The 18556-nt window shown below is 46.9% G+C and overlaps 1 protein-coding gene across 1 annotated transcript; it reads right to left on the bottom strand.

Annotated features, from left to right (window-relative positions):
* Positions 1-1024: 1024 nt before the first annotated feature.
* Positions 1025-16717, bottom strand: LOC124652778. Its single transcript, XM_047191820.1, has 3 exons — positions 16423-16717; positions 15912-16099; positions 1025-1771 (listed from the first exon to the last, which is right to left on the bottom strand). The coding sequence occupies exons 1-3, from the start codon at positions 16641-16643 to the stop codon at positions 1563-1565; spliced, it is 618 nt and encodes a 205-aa protein (XP_047047776.1). The 5' UTR covers positions 16644-16717; the 3' UTR covers positions 1025-1562.
* Between the last annotated feature and the right edge of the window lie 1839 nt (positions 16718-18556).

Raw genomic sequence — 18556 nt, 5'->3', positions numbered from 1 at the left:
TAATCTCTACCAAAATCTAGGCGATGGGGGACTTGCCATGGAGAAATTGGGTGCTCCTGTGGGCGGAGGAACGCTCCAAGACCTGGAACGGACCACTGGAGTCAGGAAAGAAGAGTCACCAGTGTTGGAGGCGGCCGCTAGAGGGGGTGAACCCCCCCCCCCTCCAAATCAGGGAGGGTAGGGCATGCAAACGCAGGTACCTTGCCTGCCGCCACGCTATCGGGACCGGGGACCGTTGCCGATGACGATCCTCCGGTCAGATCTGTGATCTCTGAGGCGGCGACCACGTCGGCCGCCCTCGTCGCGCGTCGCATCGAGCACACCGGGGGCAGGCTCTTCAGTGCGGCTGGGAGGTTGGTGGCTCCGCCATCCGCTAGCTTGTCGAGTTGGCGTGCCGCCCGCACTTCCTGGGCAAACATTTGCCTGATGGTAGGGAGGTCGTTGGGCGAAGTGGGAGGAGGAGAAGCGACGGCCATGGAGAAACCGAGGGGGGTGACATTGCCGGTTGGGCGGTGAAGGGAATGTAGTGGGGAGTTAAGCTATACGTTCATTTCCCGACGTATCCCGCGCTTCCCAACGCATGCAAAGCAAACGACCAAATCGGTCATTCCTCCCGGGCTAACTTTTGGCCTGCTTTAAACATCGTGTTGTGCAAAATTTTGATGCGACTCTTCTAAACGGCCGAATTTTGGTCCACGGGATACGTAAAAGGTTTTGTTAGCAATCAAACACGCCCTTGAAGAACAAAAAACAATACATGTGTGTTTAATGAGTAGCCAAACTTGTTGCTAAACCGTGACAAGCAACAAAAAGCTTAGTCGCGACAACTTTGACAATACATGGCAGACGTGTAACACACCAAACAAATTGGCAAAGCTGCTATTAACCAAACGTGCTCATAGATTTCCTTTTTAACACTGAAACTGTCCATTACCAAATAACAATATGAAACAACTACAGCAGTATCAGCATGTACTACTGACAGCCGTATTGCAACACTGCAACCAGCGAGAACATAGGATAGTTAACTCGCTTTTATCTGTAGTTTTCATGAATAATGAACCACCAAAAGAATACGGTTTTGCTATGTCTTAGTCAACTGAGAATTTCTTAAATCTCAGTCACCCACAAAAATGCACTTGAGTTGCACTTTTCTGTTAAAAAAGTGCAATTGCACTTTTCTACTAGAAAAGTGCAACTGATCCGAGTTGCACATTTTTTTGAACTGCAGTTACACTTTTCTGAGGTGACTGAGACTTAACAAAATCTCAGTCGACTGAGACATATGCACACCCAAAAGAATATGAGCTTTTCCTTGCTTCCAATCCTAATGCAAATCTAGTTTCTGAGAGATATGACCTCCCTAGTGAACATTCGTCTAACCTATTATATGTTATATCATTCGCCAGCACACCAGAAAAGAGTTTCCTGTCCTCTCAGAAAAAAAAGAGCCTCCTGCCTACTTGGTCCAATGTGTTCTACCAGGGATGAGTAACAGAAAAATAATCACCGCATGCAAGCTATGTTCAGACTCCAGACCGAAGAAAGTCTCCACATGAAGTTCACTTCTCTTGAGATGGAGGTGGCATTGGCGTTGGCGTTGGCTGTGACTTGCATGCCCTGCAGTCAGCTGGTGGTGGAGCTGCTTTGTTGTCGGGAACTGTCACCCTTATTGTTTGATGCTTCCCATCTTTAGTAGGAACATCAAGGATCGCATCCATTATGAGTATCTCCCAGTCACTGTGCTTAAGAAACGAAAACCAAGATTCATCTGCAAGAAAAAGATGCAAGACAATATAAGAATTAGGTTGTCCTGTCAAATCAATATCCACAATCACTCAATGCGCGCATCAGTCCCTAATAAAAACTTATTTTAGTTATTCACTGGTGCTTCTGAATCCACATGATGTCCCAAAAAAAATTCAAGCATAAAACAGAAAGAGGTATCAACATTCTTTATCAACAACCATAGAGGTCAATCTGGACAGTGCTGCAATAATAAAATGGTCCTAGTCAAGTAGTCTTGGACGTCTGCTAGGGAAGTGTGGAATCAAATTAATTTATTTCGAAAGTAAAATTAACTTCACTAACAAATATTTGCCAACCCGTAAATATTCCTGTTATGGCTTTTTCTTCAAAAGAAAACAGCTATTCATTACTGAAATTAATATCACTAGAAGAATAGGATATAATAAAAAAATCTTCTAAAACAGCTATTGCAATACCAATCCAAACGGACCCAATGCAGCTAAAATCTAAAGCTAAAGGCCAAGCAAGACCCAAGTGCAAACTTTGCCAACCAATCCTTTTTCCTTAGCTTATTCACCCATTATGCAGTTGTCTTTATTATAGTATCATGAGTGTCTTTATTTAGTAACCTGCCTAGAAATATTAATCTAGCATGGTATGCTTGATTTAGGGTTATCTTAGAGTTCAACACTGAAATAATGCATATCTATTTTGTACCTAAAAACCAATGGTGCGCCCTTCATCTATCCACCGCAGATCTAGCCGTTGTGTAGTGGAATTCCCATAAATAAAACCATACAAACTTATCATAATGAAAGAAAAATGCTAGTCCTACTTCTGGAAAGTTTCTCTCTTGTAGGTTGTAGGCTTGTAGCGATAATTGGAAGTCAATCATGTTAGGAGTAATTTTGTCAATGTAGTTGGCTAGTAGAAGGAGCTAGCTTAGTCATGAAATATCCATGTAGACAGAATCTAGAATTAGGAATGTTCTAGAGTGAGATATTTAGTAGTATGAAATATCTAGAGGTTGTAGAGTATTCTAGAAAATATGGTGTAGGGTTTGGATTGCGCCACATGGCAACAACCTAAAGGGTCATGTACAAGTATAAATAGGGATATCACCCCTCCCATGTAATCAGGCTTGTATCAATGAGACATCTAATAAAGCTTCCTACTAGCAGAAGCCCTGTGTGTATGTGTGTGTGTGAAGCACCTCAAAACAGCTGTGAGTGTGAAGCTCATAAAGAGAGAGAGTCCTGGGTGAGAGCTAGTAGATAGCATAGCTCCAACAATTGGTATCAGAGCCAAGGTTGTGTTAGCTAGAGTGAGATATGGAGAAGGATGGAGAGATTGTTTCCATTCGGTACCCTATGCTCACAAAGAGCAACTACTTGGCATGGTCCATCAAGATGAAGGTGTACATGCGTGCCCAAAGAATTTGGGATGTTGTCGAGCCAAAAGATCCGAAGGTGCCCCCGAGGAGAGTAAGGATCAAATGGCGTTGGCTGCCATTTACCAAGGGATACCAGAGGACATGCTCTTCTTTGTGTATGGAAAAGAGACAGCAAAGGAGACTTGGGAGGCCCTCAAGATTATACACATGGGTGCTGAGCGTGTGAAGGATGCCAAGGTACAAACCCTCAAGACAGAGTTCGAGGCTGCGCATTAAGGAGTCAGAAGCAATTGATAACTTCGCCTCCCGGTTGACAACCATCGTCAACCAGGTCCGAGCACTTGGTGAGGAGTTTGAGGAGACTTATGCTGTCAAGAAGTTCCTCCACGCTGTCCCCAACAAGTTTCTCCAGACTGTTTCAACCATCGAACAATTTGGTGATCTCAAGACCATGACAATGGAAGAGGCCATTGGGTGACTGAAAGCACACGAGGAGCGCCTACGAGGAACTGGTGATGTTGATGAGGAGCACTTGCTGCTGACCCGTTCAGAATGGAAGGCAAGACACGAGGCTGAGAACTCATCGCGAGGATGAGGGCTTGGTGGATGTCGAGGCCGTGGCTGTGGACGTGCTTGTGATAAGTCTGAGGTGAAGTGCTACAACTGTCCTAATTTTGGACATTATGCCTATGAGTGCCCAGAAAAGAAAAACAAAGCATTCTTTGCGAAGGCTCTGAGTGACGACGATGAGCCAGCACTCCTGTGAGAGGGGTGGTGAAAGTGGCCCAACAGTGTGATCCTGTTGGAGAGTGTGCACAGGCGGTGGTGTGATACCATCGTCGTAGAGTGCGTTGGTGTGAGGTCAACCACTACGGTGTAATGTTGTTGTCACTAGAACAGTTGGTGTGAAGCCAATGACGGTGGTGTGATGCCATTGCCAAGTGAAAGAGTCGGTGTGAGGACGAGAGTGGTGTGATGCCACGGGCACATGGAAGGTCGGTGTGAAACCGAATCGGTGGTGTGATGCCATCTTATATGGAGTCAGTGTGAGGCTGACAAGCAGGGTGTGACGTCGTTGCTTGACGTGAGGCAGTGCGAGGCCGTCACAAGATGAAGTGCATGGTCCAGGTGATTTGGGTTAAGGATATAGTTGATAAGACAAGATTACGGGAGAGATTGTTAGGAGTAATCTTGTCAATGTAGTTGGCTAGTAGGAGGAGCTAGCTTAGTCATGAAGTATCCAAGGTATATAGACAGAAATCTAGAATTTGGAATGTTCTAGAGTGAGATATTTAGTAGTATGAAATATCTAGAGCTTGTAGAGTATTCTAGAAAGATGGTGTAGGGTTTGGATTGTGCCACATGGCAGCAATCTAAAGGGTCATGTATAAGTATAAATAGGGGTACCACCCCTCCCATGTAATCAAGCTTGTATCAGTGAGACATCTATTAAAGCTTCCTACTGGTAGAAGCCTTGTGTGTACGTGTGTGAAGCACCTCAAAACAGAGAGCTGTGAGTGTGAAGCTCATAAAGAGAGAGAGAGAGTCCTGGGTGAGAGCTAGTAGGTAGCCATAGCTCTAACAAATCAATGCCCTTGACAGTTCAGGCCGAATGCAACAGTCTAAAAACAAGCGAGACTAAACTAAATATCCACGGATGAGGTCTACTAATAGGCCTAGTACAATCCCGTGTACAAACAGGATCCAAAACTAACCTGCTCAGGCCGTTTGAACACCCAGATCACCGGTACGATTACAACGCAGAGGATTCTACACCACCCACAGTGTCTCCTCTGTGATCAGGAGTTGGAAACCATGCCGCACCTGCTGACGGCTTGTCCCTTGTCACGCCAGGTCCGGCATGAAGTTCTACGCTCCGTGTGCCCTGCCAACCACCGGAGCGACAAAACTTGCTGATTGAATGGTGGCACGGCGCCAAACCTGTGATGCCAAACCTGTGATGCCGAAACCAATGCGCAAGGGCCTGTCCTCCATCATACTTCTGACACCCTGGATGATCTGGAAACAGCGGAATGGCTGCGTCTTCGAGGGCACCCAACCTTCTGTCGACGCAGTCGTCTCGCGTATCAAAGATGAATCTGCGCTTTGGGCTAGAGCCGGCGCCCCCTGTCTGAGATGCTTCTGCCGCAGACCTGGGGCGTTCACTGAGTTGTATTTCTTGCTTCCTTACCTTCTAGGAGGCTTGTAAAACTCTCTCTCTTTTCAATAAAATGAAACACAAAGGCTTTCTGCATTTTCTTGGAAAAAAAAACTAACCTGCTAGATTCCACTGCAATCTTGCCCATCCAAACAAAGCTATGGGGTACTATGAGCCCAAGTCCAGTTCACTTGAACCACTGGTTCATATAACGAAATTACCCCAAATCTCTCTTCATACTAAATCTATTTTTCAATTTTTCTTGTTATTTTCTAGCACTGCACAAGTCCCGCTCACTTGAATCTTTGGTCTATAAAACGAAATTATCGCAAAGCTCTCTTCATACTAAATCTATTGTTCTATTTTTCTTTGTTATTTTCTAGCACTGTTTAGGTTGTCCACAAAAAAGATATCCATGGGTTTGAACCAGCTTTGTAAGAACTTGCTCACAAATTGACAAGCTGGAACCCAAATAAAATAGTCAATCCAATCCAACCGCATCCACTCTAGTACAAAATAACATAAAGGGTACTCCTGCAAACTCACAAGCTTAACTAAAGTCATGACTAGACCTGGCAGGGACAGAATAACATTGGAAATATTATGTTGTCTAGAAGAATCAAATAATCAACTTATACAATTCCAGCAATGGGATTCAACATATAAAAATGAGCCATAACTCGATGTAAATCAATAGTGACAAAACAAGGAATTAAATGCATAATACTAAGTTACTCATGTCAGCTATTCTATTATAACATGACAGAAATTGCAAGTGAGATCACAGAGCAGGCAAATTCTATTATAACTGTCAAGTTGTCAGACAAAATATACAACCTCGAATCAATGACTCAAGTCATATCACAAACTGATGTGATACTGGTGTAGATATTGCCATTTTAGCTATATATTTATAATTCTAACAAAACTTTCAAGACAGTGTTAATACAAGTTGGTAATACGCACAAATATAGATGGTATATATTCAATTATTTTTTTGACACTCAGTATATATTCAATTATTTTTTTGACACTAGGTATATATTTGATTTTGACAGTTAAACATTGATTAATTACCATTCATCCAGAATTATCATGTCCAACTTTCCAAATGAAAGCTATCAACACCAAGCAATTTATCCTGTGATCTGTTGTGCTAAAATTACTGATGGCGATGATACTCAAGCAAAGATGAGATATACTTATATGGTAACTGAACTACTCTATAGTAATCCATCCACGATAGTCACATACCAACAGAAGTCAAAGCTATTCGCAAGACTAAGCACGCACATGACGCATAGTTTTAAAGACACCAGTGAATGAACAGGTCAGGCTGTCAGTCCACTGGTTCACTGGTCCGGCTGCTGGTTCATTCGGTTTAATAGGTGGACTGTAATAAAGAAATAGAATTATATTTAGTAGTGTCATAGAGAAATTAAGTAGTCAACTAGGCTAACTTCCTATGAACAACAAACTTACAAAGTAGTTGTGATAAGACGGGTAGTGCGTTGGGGACAAAGTCACCAGTTGAGCCACACGACCGCGTTTCGTATCCCTCATCCAGCATTTAATTTCAACGCTGCAGACTATCAGATATTTCTATCAGCGCTAAGACCACCTTCCGGTTTGTTACGGTTTCGAGCAAAACTGGCGGTTCAACTGGATTTTTTCCCGGTTCACTTCCTTGTCCAGTCCATCTGCCATAACATACCAGGTGCTGGTTCTGGTTTATTCCGGTCGGACCAGCGGTGTCCAGTTATTTCAACTAGGCATGACGTCATACCATGAAACACATACGCCACATCAATGATATGGCATCAATGGCATGGTCCACAAAGATGCAATGCTACATAAAGGAGAGCGGTATTTTATCTCCGAGGGACAACACCAAGAATGTGCCTTGCCTCGCTCTGTAGCTTGAGGTGCTGCTCATATGTGAGTATTTTGATCAATAATGTAGTAAGTTGTCATACTAGTTTTCATTCTTGTTGCAGTCTCAAATTTTATTTAGTTGGACTAGCACCATGATATCACAATAGTTTGCCAAATGTATTGCTCAGTTGGACTAGCACCTACACACCGACGACCCTCACATCTACCAAGTAACCCACCCTACAACCTTCGTACCTGACAACGGCTACAACAGTTACAGTATTCAAACATATTTCTCAAATCACAAATATTTGAAAGTTTTTCATCTTTCTTTTGCACTGTTAAATATTGTGAAGATACAACCGCTGGATCATGAGTATCGGGCACCCCTGAGTCCCTATCCATAGCACTACGAGATTGACTGATAGATAAGTGTGAATGGACAAATTCCCTCTCAGACCGTGTACAACCCAAAGTTTTTACTTGTGGCCACATTTCATACAGTTTGCTTTCAGGTCGATGTTTTGATCTTGTCCCTACTTCATCATGTTACAAACTATGGATTTTAGTTGTGCGGTTGTGCCCACATAAGCCTAATCATAAACCAAACTACATAATCAATTAGCCTGGCTATAAACATAGTTTTCACCCTCCTTTTGAAAAGAGCCTATATGCTATTCATTACAAGCTACAATGGTAGTTAATCAACCTGCAGAGTTTATACTACTATAAATGATATTAGGTGAATGGGCGAATCGACGTTGTTAAGGTAAGGGGTGGCTTATAGACCACAATCAATCGACTAAGTCTACCAAAATGTGTACTGAGAGGTCCTTTCTTCAGCTCTCGTAATAACAATTCCTGCCACATCTAACAAACAAAGTAAGAAAGTGAAATAAATATTTGAGCAGTTATCCTCTGTCCAAATGTTAAATGTACAAAACATGCATCAGTTAAAGACTTCTCACTTTCTTTTCCAAAGGAGGCAAACCAACCAATTCGATTTAAAGCTAAAATCTGTTAGTGCTGTATTAATAGCTGCCTGTTGGCTTTACGTTTGCTGCCTGCTGGCTTTCTATTTCTGCCTCTTGGCTTTTCCTTTCTGCCCTTTTGGCATTCACCTGTACTTGTACTTATACTGTCCCCTTGGCCTCATTCTATTACAAGCTGTGTTCATCTTAACATGGTATCGAGCTAGGATTTTTTCCGATCACTTCTCTCCTCCTGCATGATGGAGATCGATCTTGTCCTCCACTCTAACGCAGTCCCACCACCAACTTTCCTCTGGCTGTGCCCCTAAGTTCAACGCAGGCCTTTCTTCTGCCAGGGTCGCCGCCATGTGCGGGTCCAACAGGGTTGAAGGGTGGGGCTAGGACCACCCTAAGAATTTGGCCCAATAGCCCTACTATATAAAATATATTTGAGAAAAAAAATAGCATCTCTAGAGGCAGCCCAAGAAGTAAAAGACCACGTACAGTCGTTGATAGTCCATATCTGTTCCTATCTTCTCTCAATAATCGGGGCGGCCGTTCTGGCAATCCCCAAACCTGCCCTAGCCCCGATAATGCAGTTCCAAACTTCTGATCGCAGGTAGTTTGTGTTTTGATTGGATCAAGCAAGGGAACACAATCGGAAGCGGCGAGCGAGCATGCAGTGCTGCAAATTAGCAGAGAGCAGAGGAGAGCAAGGGATCACCACAGTCGCGCCTCGCGCGCATACGCACGGCCGGCCGTCCGGCCGCTTACGCAAGTATTTGATTGGTGATTCTCTAATCAGGTCTTGCTCTTTAGAGCATCTCCACTCGTCCCCCGACGAGGCCCCGAGCGACGTTTTTCCCATCCGGACGGCGAAATTCGGCCCAGTCGCGCCCCCGGTTCCTCGTTTTCGTCCGGATTTGGCCCTTCATCCATCCGGCGAGCCCACGCCATCCCCGGCCCCCCGGGGACCTATCGGGGACTCCGGACGAGTGAAAAGCGGGGAAGGGCCCGATCTCGCTCAAAATCTCCCCCACCCCTCGTATCTCTCTCGCCGCCGGCACCACCCCGCCGGCTTGTTGCCCAGATTCCGCCGTCCCTCCTTCCCCACCTGCCTATATTCCGCCGTCTTTCGACGACGGCCTATCCGGCTGCTCTTCCGCCGGCTCTGTTTTCCGACTTTGGCCTGCTCCTCGTCGCTCGCGGCTCGGGTTGCCTTGACCACGCCCGTCGGTGTTCGTCCATTTGCCTCGCCGGCCATGGACTCGGACGAAGAGGAGGAGCGGATGTTCGTCGAGCTTATGCAAGAAGAGATGGCGGCGGCCGCCCAAGACGACGAGCACATGATGATCCTCGGTTGCTTGGCAAGCATGTACGCCGGAGCGGCAGCCGGGTCGACGTGGTGGGTCGGCACCGAGTCGCCGGAAGTGCAAGCCGAGACAGCGAATGGAGGGCTACTGCATGTTGTACGCCGACTACTTCGCCGACAATCCATTGCACGGTGAGAGTGTTTTCCGGCGTCGTTTTAGGATGAGCGAAAGCTATTTACGCAAATTGTGTATGCCATCCGAGACTTTGATCCCTACTTCGGATGCAAGGCGGATTGCCTTTGGTTTGGTTGGATTTTCGTCCACTGCGAAGTGCACGGTGGCTATGAGGATGCTTGGCGTATGGAGCTCCCGGTGATAGTGCGGATGACTATCTTCGGATGGCGGAGTCCACCGCCCTTGATTGTTTCTACCGGTTCACGGGGCCGTCATAGCGGTGTTCGGGGACTATTACTTGAGATCACCCATTGTCGAAGACACTCGGAGGATCCTTGCAACAAATGAAGCTAGGGGTTTTCCGGGGATGCTTGGAAGCATTGATCGCATGCATTGGCAATGGAAGAAGCTGTCCGTTTGCGTGGAAGGAAATGTACAAGGGTCACAAAAAAGGCTGCACTTGTGATACTTGAAGCGGTGGCTACCCATGATCTCTGGATTTGGCACTCTTTCTTTGGTATGCCTGGATCCAACAATGACATCAACGTCCTAAACTGCTCCCCGGTCTTTTCCAAGCTTGTTGAGGGTCATGCTCCCCGGTGGACTATGTGATCAATGGTCGGCACTACAACAAAGGATACTACCTTGCGGACGGTATCTATCCAAAGTGGGCAACATTTGTGAAGACTATCTCGAACCCTAGCACCCCCAAACTTTGCGAGTTTGTCAAGAAACAAGAAGCTTGCCGAAAAGACGTCGAGCGTGCATTTGGTGTCCTCCAGCGAGAGATTTGTCTGTCGTCCGGTTCCCCGCTATGACTTGGTCCAAAGATCGGATGTGGGAGGTGATGAACTGCTGTGTGTGCCTACACAATATGATTATTGAAAATGAGCGAAAGCATCCGGTTCCTCCGGCTGAGCAAGAAGCACCATATGAGAGAGAGGGTCCTCTTGCACGACCTAATCACCGAGTGCCTCCATCATGGGCCGCCTTCATTGCTATGCGCCAGGAGATTCGAGACTCTACAATGCATCGATTCGTTGCAAGATGATCCGGTGGAGCACATATGGAGGCTCCGAGGCAACGCCAACGCCGACGCCAACTAGTCCGTCTAAATTTGTTTGAAAAATTGTGAAATTGTGTGCTTCATTTATTTCAGCACTTGTTAAACATTGTGCTGATTATCGCCGAATTTGTTTCAGCAATTTTCGTACTCTTGGTCGCCGAACTTAGTTAAATTTGTTTGAAATATGTCAAATGGTCGAGGTTGGGGGTTTCCTGCCGGGGGGACGGCTGGAACTTCGGCGCTCCCCGGCCAAATCTTCCTCCAATCCGGACGAAAATTTCGCCGGATTTGGACGTGAGGAGCGCCAACGAGTGGGGATGCTCTTACGTCTCTCAATTATCAAGTCTCAAGTTGGAAATTTGATTAGCTTATTCTTATTGCACCGCAAAACTAGAACATTGATTCATGATACAAGAAATGGATTCATTGTAGTCGTACAATCTGGCTGATTGAGCGAGATATTTTTTCCAAGGTAAAAGATATAATTGAGACTTTCATGGCTATGAAAAAGCGTTATCCCGAGAAGAGGAAGAATTTTTTTTTTTAATTATTGCACTCATGTAATATTACTATACAAATATTTCAGATATTTATATGTAACCATTTAATTCTATGCTGCTTGTGAGACCTTATAAATATATTCTGTTGTTCTTATAGCAAATTTTATACCCATACTATTGTAGGTTATTTTTGTGGTATCGAAAAAAGATTGTATCTAGTTGCCCCACCGTAAAATCCTAGATTCGCCACTGGTCGCCGCTCCGACGATCCCCTGGCCGCCACCAGCTGGTCTCAATCGACATCGCCCTGGCTGGTCTTCGTCACCTGTTGCATCAGGTTTGCAAGGTGGCCCTTCTGACTGACTGCAGTTGTCCGATCCCTCCTACGTGTTTCATCTTGTTGGCTCCTTGCTTGAGTGCTAGGAGCTATGTCATAGCGTGTCTGTTCCTCGCTGCCGTGTGCTCTTTGATGGTCTCAATTACCGGAATGGGTTCAGCGCATGCGCCTCCACATGTGTGGCCAGCGTGTCTGGGAATTTTTGACGGGCGAAATTCCTTGTCCACCTTGTCCTATTCGCCCTGTTCCGCCTCACATCCCACAAGATGCTGATGCGTCTGCCCAGCAAACAGCGGCCAACAAATTTGCTGATGCAGAGGAGTTTTATGAGTCGCAATTTAAGGTCTACAAGCACTGGGTTGATGAGGATGCTCGTGCCTCTGCTATACTGGTTGAGAGCATGCTGCCACGGTTTTCTGCTGATTTACTTGGCCGGGCATCTGCTCACCTGATGTGGACACATCTTCGTGCCCTTCATGAGACTGCTGGTGACTCTTTGTACCTAGCGGTTGTGCGTCAAGAACATATACTCAAGCAGGGTGATCTCGACGTTGATGAGTTCTATGCTCAGATATCTGAGCTGTGGCATCAGTTTGACTCTTTGGGACCAGATGTTTGTGGCACCTGCCAGTGTTGTGAGCGTCAACGCTCCAGCTTCGAGCTTTGCCGCCTCTACGACTTCTTGACCCGTCTTCGAGCTGAGTATGAGCAGACCAGATCTGGGTTGTTGGCTCGCCACCCTCGTGTGTCATTTTTGGAGGCTCTTGCTGCGGTCCGCACATAGGAGATTCGGCTTCGTGGTGCAGGTTTGCTGCCACATCCTTCATCAGTTTTGGCGGTTCATACACCACCTGCTCGAGCTGTGCCTTCTTCATCAGTACATACATCTACTGATAATCAACGACCATGTGGATACTGTCATCGCACGGGACACCTTTTTGAGGATTGTTTGAAGAGGAAGAAGGCTAATGCTCGTCGTAAGAGTGGCACTCGAGGCTCCTCCTCTTCGAGTTCTACTCAGAATAGTCTCGCGGGGTCTGGAGCTTCTCATGTTACTTCGCCGCCTTACCGCATCTGCACCAACAGGTTCTGCTGGCTCTGCTGCTCAGTCTTCCCGTGTTGAGACACCACCACCTCCTACCCCTCCACCTTCAGGTATATCACCATGGATTTTAGATTCCGGAGCTTCTTTTCACATGATTTCTGATTCCACCAGTCTTACATCACTTAGTCCTGTTCAGACTGCCGATGGCACCCCCCTTTGTGTCACAGGACTAGGAACTCTTTGTGCATCCTCTTTTACTGTACCTAATGTCTCCTATGTTCCAAAACTAACCATGCAGCTCATGTCCGCTGGACAGCTTACTGACCATGGTTGTCGTGTTATTCTAGATTCTGACTCTTGTTGTGTTCAGGATCGACGTACGGGAACTCTGGTTGATACTGGCCCCCGCCGCCGTAATTCACGGTGCCTTTGGGAGCTTGACTAGCTTCATCTTCCTTCCGCTGCCTCTGCCGGTCTCTCCGTCACCACCTCCGCTGCATCAGCTGCATCATCCACGTCATCGTTTGCTCAGTGGCACCACCATTTGGGTCATCTATGTGGGTCGCGTCTATCATCTTTAGTTCGTCGTGGTCTTTTAGGATCTGTGATTGGTGATGTATCCTCAGATTGTATGGGTTGTAAGCTTGGCAAGCAGATACAACTACCATATCCCACTAGTGAGTCTGTGTCACAACATCCTTTTGATCTTGTTCATTCTGATGTTTGGGGTCCTGACCCCTTTGTTTCAAAAGGAGGCCATCGGTATTATATTATAGATGATTATTCCCGCTACACTTGGATATACTTTATGTCTTCTCGTAGTGAGGTTCTCTCCATTTATAAGAGGTTTGCTACCATGGTCCTCACCCAGTACGATCTCCCTATTCGTGTTTTTCGTGTCGACTCTGCTGGAGAGTATTTGTCAGGCCATCTACGTGGTTTTCTGGCTGAGCAGGGCAATCGCTCTCAATTTTCTTGTCCCGGTGCTCATGCTCAGAACGGTGTGGCTGACCACAAGCATCGTCATCTTCTTGAGACTGCTCGTGCGCTTATGATAGTATCTGCTGTTCCACCACATTTTTGGGCAGAAGCGGTGTCTACAGCTGCTCATCTATTAATCTTCAACCCTCCACTGCCCTTCAGGGAGTTATTCCAATTGAGCATCTTTATGGGGAGCCTGGAGACTATTCTAAGCTTAGGCTTTTTGGTTGTGTGTGCTATGTCTTGTTGGCACCACGTGAGCACACTAAGCTGACAGCACAATCAGCGCAGTGTGTGCTCCTTGGTTACACTAGTGAGCATAAGGGGTATCGATGTTGGGATCCTGTTGGTCAGATGGATACGCATTTCTCGGGATGTGACTCTTGATGAGTCGCATCCTTTCTATTCTAATGTGTCTTATGGCTCTACGTCGACCTCTTTCGCCGAGCCGATTTCTTTCCTGACTTTTCCAGATAGTCCTGTCTCCACAGTACACCTACCACCACCATATGCACCTCCTGCCCCACATGCTTCTCCACCGACACCACCGGCTTCTCCACCGACGTCACCGGCTTCTTCACCGCCACCACCATCAGCTTCTCCACCACAACCACCACCATCGATTGTTCCATCTTTTCCTCTTTATTACACTCGGCGTCCACGACTTGACGGTTCTTCTAACGATCCATCTTCTTCGCTGCTTCCTTCTCTGTATGATCTTCGTGATCGGCGCACTATTAAGCCTCCTGATCGCTATGGTTTTGTCGTTGCCACGCTTGCGGACCCCACGTGCTACAGGCATCTTGTAGGGAGTCTTTGTCTATTTTGGTGTCACTCGTCCTGATATTTCCTATCCTGTGCATATTCTAAGTCAATTTGTCTCTGCTCCCACCCAACTTCACTATAGCCACCTTCTTCGTGTTCTCCGTTATCTTCGTGGGACCATCACTCGCTGTCTCTTCTTTCCACGCTCTAGTCCTTTAGAGCTCCAGACTTACTCTGATGCGACTTGGGCCTCTGATCTCTCTGATCGCCGATCTCTTTCTGCCTACTGTGTCTTTTTGGGTGGTTCTCTCATTGCATGGAAGACTAAAAAGCAGACCGCGGTTTCCCGTTCAAGTGTTGAGGCTGAGTTGCGGGCTATGGCTTTATTGACAGCCGAGGTCACTTGGCTACGATGGTTACTTGAGGATTTTGGTGTTTCTATTTCAGCACCCACTCCTCTTCTATCAGAAGGTACAGGTGCTATAAGCATTGCTCGAGACCCTGTGAAGCATGAGCTCACCAAACATATTGGGGTTGATGCTTCCTATATGCGTTCACAGGTGCAGAACCAGATTGTTGCTCTTCGGTATGTGCCTTCAGAGGTTCAGCTGGCTGATTTCTTCACAAAGGCACAAACTCGAGCTCAACACAGGTTTTACCTCTCCAAACTCAGTGTCGGGATCCGTCATGAGTTTGAGGGGGGTGTTAGTGCTGTATTAATAGCTGCCTGTTGGCTTTACGTTTGCTGCCTGCTGGCTTTGTATTTCTGCCTCTTGGCTTTTCGTTTCCGCCCTTTTGGCATTCACCTGTACTTGTACTTATACTGGCCCCTTGGCCTTATTGTATTACAAGCTGTGTTCATCTTAACATAATCAAGGGAACGCAGATTGGTGATTGGTATGTTCACAAGAAAACTAGTACACAATAGGACTACATGCGACAATTTGTAAGCAAATATTGGAATTCAACTATTTAATTCTAAGGTTTACAACCTACAAAAAATGTTATCTTTAACAATTCATGTAAATAGGTGATTGCTATGAGAAAGATATTTCAAATTTCAATTATGTCTTTTGTCCATTTATGATATTAGGATTAGTTTGTTCATTCTTTGAAAATGGTGCTTAACTGACAAGTAGATTCAATACTTATCGTGATAACTCTTAGCATAATACTCCCTCCATCTTTCAATACAAGGCCACTACCAAAACTATATTTTCCATATATAGTACAAGGCCACTACCAAAACTATATTTTCCATATATAGTACAAGGCCACTACTGTCTCTTTCCAATAAGAATTGATTAGATTTCTACCTCGTAACATGGTCCTTATTAGTGTGGACGTTGCATGCAGCCATAGAGAAACAAGCACCACATGCAACATGACTTATCAGCTTAGAACATTAGGGTTTTTTCAAAACAATTAATTATGCTATTTATTAGTAGGCTTTGTTTTCTTGGTATCTGAATAATGAGATTGCGGCCTTGTATACAAAAACAGAGGGAGTAAGATATCTTATACATCTATGCTTATTAAGGAATGTAAGGACTAGAACACAATTGCGATGTCTGTGGCACACACCTCCAAGTCGAACCGCCTTGAACTTAAGAAGCCCCTCTCCTTGGGGCCCCAGCACCGGGAGAGTGCAGGAGACGGAATGCCCCGCATGGTTCACGGCAATGGAAGCGCTGTACCAGGGACCCCGTGTGATGGGCTCGCCCATCGCAGACACTATGTGCTGGTTCTGGGTAGCCTTCTCCATTGCCTGTCTACAACAAGAGTAGCAAAAAGAGTTATCCCTGGCGATACATCTCTTCTGGAAAAAAAAATTGAGTACACAAGGAGCAGAAATCAACATTAGCAGCAGGAGCACGCATCCTACAAATTCAACAGAAACAGACTCATCGTCCACGTGCTACATATAGATTAAGAACTACACGCAGCGGAGACATACAAACATGTGAATACAAAGAACAGGTAAACAAATCCACCCAGGAAGTGGTGATCTTAGGTTTATCTTGCCGATCAAGGGAAGTTACACACAAAGTGTAGAGGACGGCGAGAAATGGGAGGCGTAGGTTTGGGTTTGTACCTGGAGCAGGAGAGGAAAACGAAAAGGTCTCCGACGGCGCTGGCGGCGACGGCGCCGGTGAGCCCCAGCAGCGAGAGCGCGGCCGCGCGACGGGCCCATGCCCCCACGCCCTCATCATACGGCGTCAGCGGTGGCGGAGGGGGTTGTGCCTTGGATTTGGACTGGGCGGAGAGGCGGCGGAGGAGTGGTGCGGAGGTCGTGTGACGGCGAGCCGCCAACATTTTCGTCGGCGGAGGGAGAAGGGGAGGAGAGAACCCGCAGTTGCGTTGTGTCTGAGTTCTAGTGCACCCAGTTTCTGCCTTGTGGGCCCTTCCGCCCCCTTCTTTCTTTCTCACGAAGAATTAGCCTTCTCAGCATTAATGCGGAGCCTTAAAGAATTGGAGGAAGAAAAAGAAACCGCTCCAAAATCAGTTGAATGATATAGAGCAGAAAATTAAAGGGTAAATACTACCTATCGCAGGCCGATGGGAAACAATTGATCGGACCTATCGGACGCCGTACATCTTGCCTCCATCAAACAGTCCACAATGCAGCTCAAAAAAATAAACAGTCCACAATGGATTTGATGATCGGACCTTTGATGATTCCCCATTAACTACGCACGCCAGCCTCGTCCAGATCGGCTCCCAATGATCCGCCGCCTCTCAGGTTTGCCGGCCGCTGCGCGACCCTGCTCTCCCACGCCGCCGCACGACCATGTTGCCCCGCCTCGTGCGCTTCGGCTCCCCAACGGCACTGCGCCGGTGCGCCCTCCCATCCAGGCCAAATCTTGCGCCTCCATCGGGTCCAGGTCTTGCGCGGACAAGCATTAGGGTCTACGGGCTACCACGCGCGGGGAATCGTCGACGAGGATTACTGACCGCCGGTGGCCGACACAAGAGATGTAGGAGGCGGCTCAGCCCAGCCTTCAAGGCTACACTCCAGTCAAAGCATCGGGCCGTAGGCTGCTTCGACAGTTCGAGTCAATGTCTCGATCCCTCACTGACTACACGATTAGGAAGAAGGTAATTCCGATTTCCTAAGGCTTAAATGTCTTATATTTTCTGCGTTTTTGAAGATCAAATCCATGTATTCCTTTATATATGTATTTGTGTCAATGCTTCTGCTTCCACGCTGTTCAAGTTGATTGCTTGACTTTGTTGCTTCTAAATAACCATGCTTCATATTTAAATTAGTCATGCTAAAAATTTAAGTTACTCATGCTTCTTGTCTGCGTTGAGTTTGTATGACGTCAAGTATGCTTGATGCTTCCAAGTTTTCATACGTACTCACTAATCAGTCAACTGAAATTATGAAAATTACTTGTGCTTACTCACCGGGTAGAGTATGCATCATCTCTACTATATGCTTACATACTTTTCGAGCTCTTATGTTTTACCTATGTACAGCTGAGCGTCCCCCGTGGGATTGGAAGCCCGACCGCCGCTTCATCACGCAGCACCGGCAGACCGCCGACGAGTGCTTCGCCGCCCAACTGCCACCTCTGTGTTTCGCTGCAGCACCACCACCCTTGCCTAGTAGCAACTCTAAATACGGCTAGCAGCTTGCAGCACTGGCGTCTAATCGCCGGCAAAACCGTTGCTGGGTGGCGATAGCACCGCCACCGGTTGCCGGCAACACCACGGCTTGCTTCTTGCAGCACCGGCGCCCAATCACCGGAAGTAGTGCAGCTGGGCGCCGGTAGCACCGCTGGCCGTGGTTGGTAGCAAATCTGCCTACGACCCTGCCATGGTTCGCATTGCCACCTGATGCTCGTAGCATCGCTACCTGCGACTAGAAGCACCACCCACGTGTTGTGGTAGCACCATGTCTCAAGATGAGCAGCACCACGCCTTGCTGCTTGCAGCACCAGTGCCCAATCGCCGACAACATTTCATTTGGGCGCCGGTAGCACCATTGGCCATGTTTGGTAGCAAATCTGCCTACGGCCGGTATCACCCCTTGCATGGTTCGCAGCGCCACCTGATGCTCATAGCATCACCACCTGGGACCGGCAGCACCACCCACGTGTTGTGGTAGCACCATGTCTCAAGACGAGCAGCACCGCGCCTTGCTGCTTGCAACACCGGCGCCCAATCGCCGGCAGCACTGCAGCTGGGCGCTGGTAGCACCGTTTGCCATAGTTGGTAGCAAA

The sequence above is a fragment of the Lolium rigidum genome, chromosome 5 (assembly GCF_022539505.1).
Source record: "Lolium rigidum isolate FL_2022 chromosome 5, APGP_CSIRO_Lrig_0.1, whole genome shotgun sequence".
NCBI classification, from domain to species: Eukaryota; Viridiplantae; Streptophyta; class Magnoliopsida; order Poales; family Poaceae; genus Lolium; species Lolium rigidum.
This window is presented reverse-complemented; position numbering and strand designations above follow the sequence as displayed.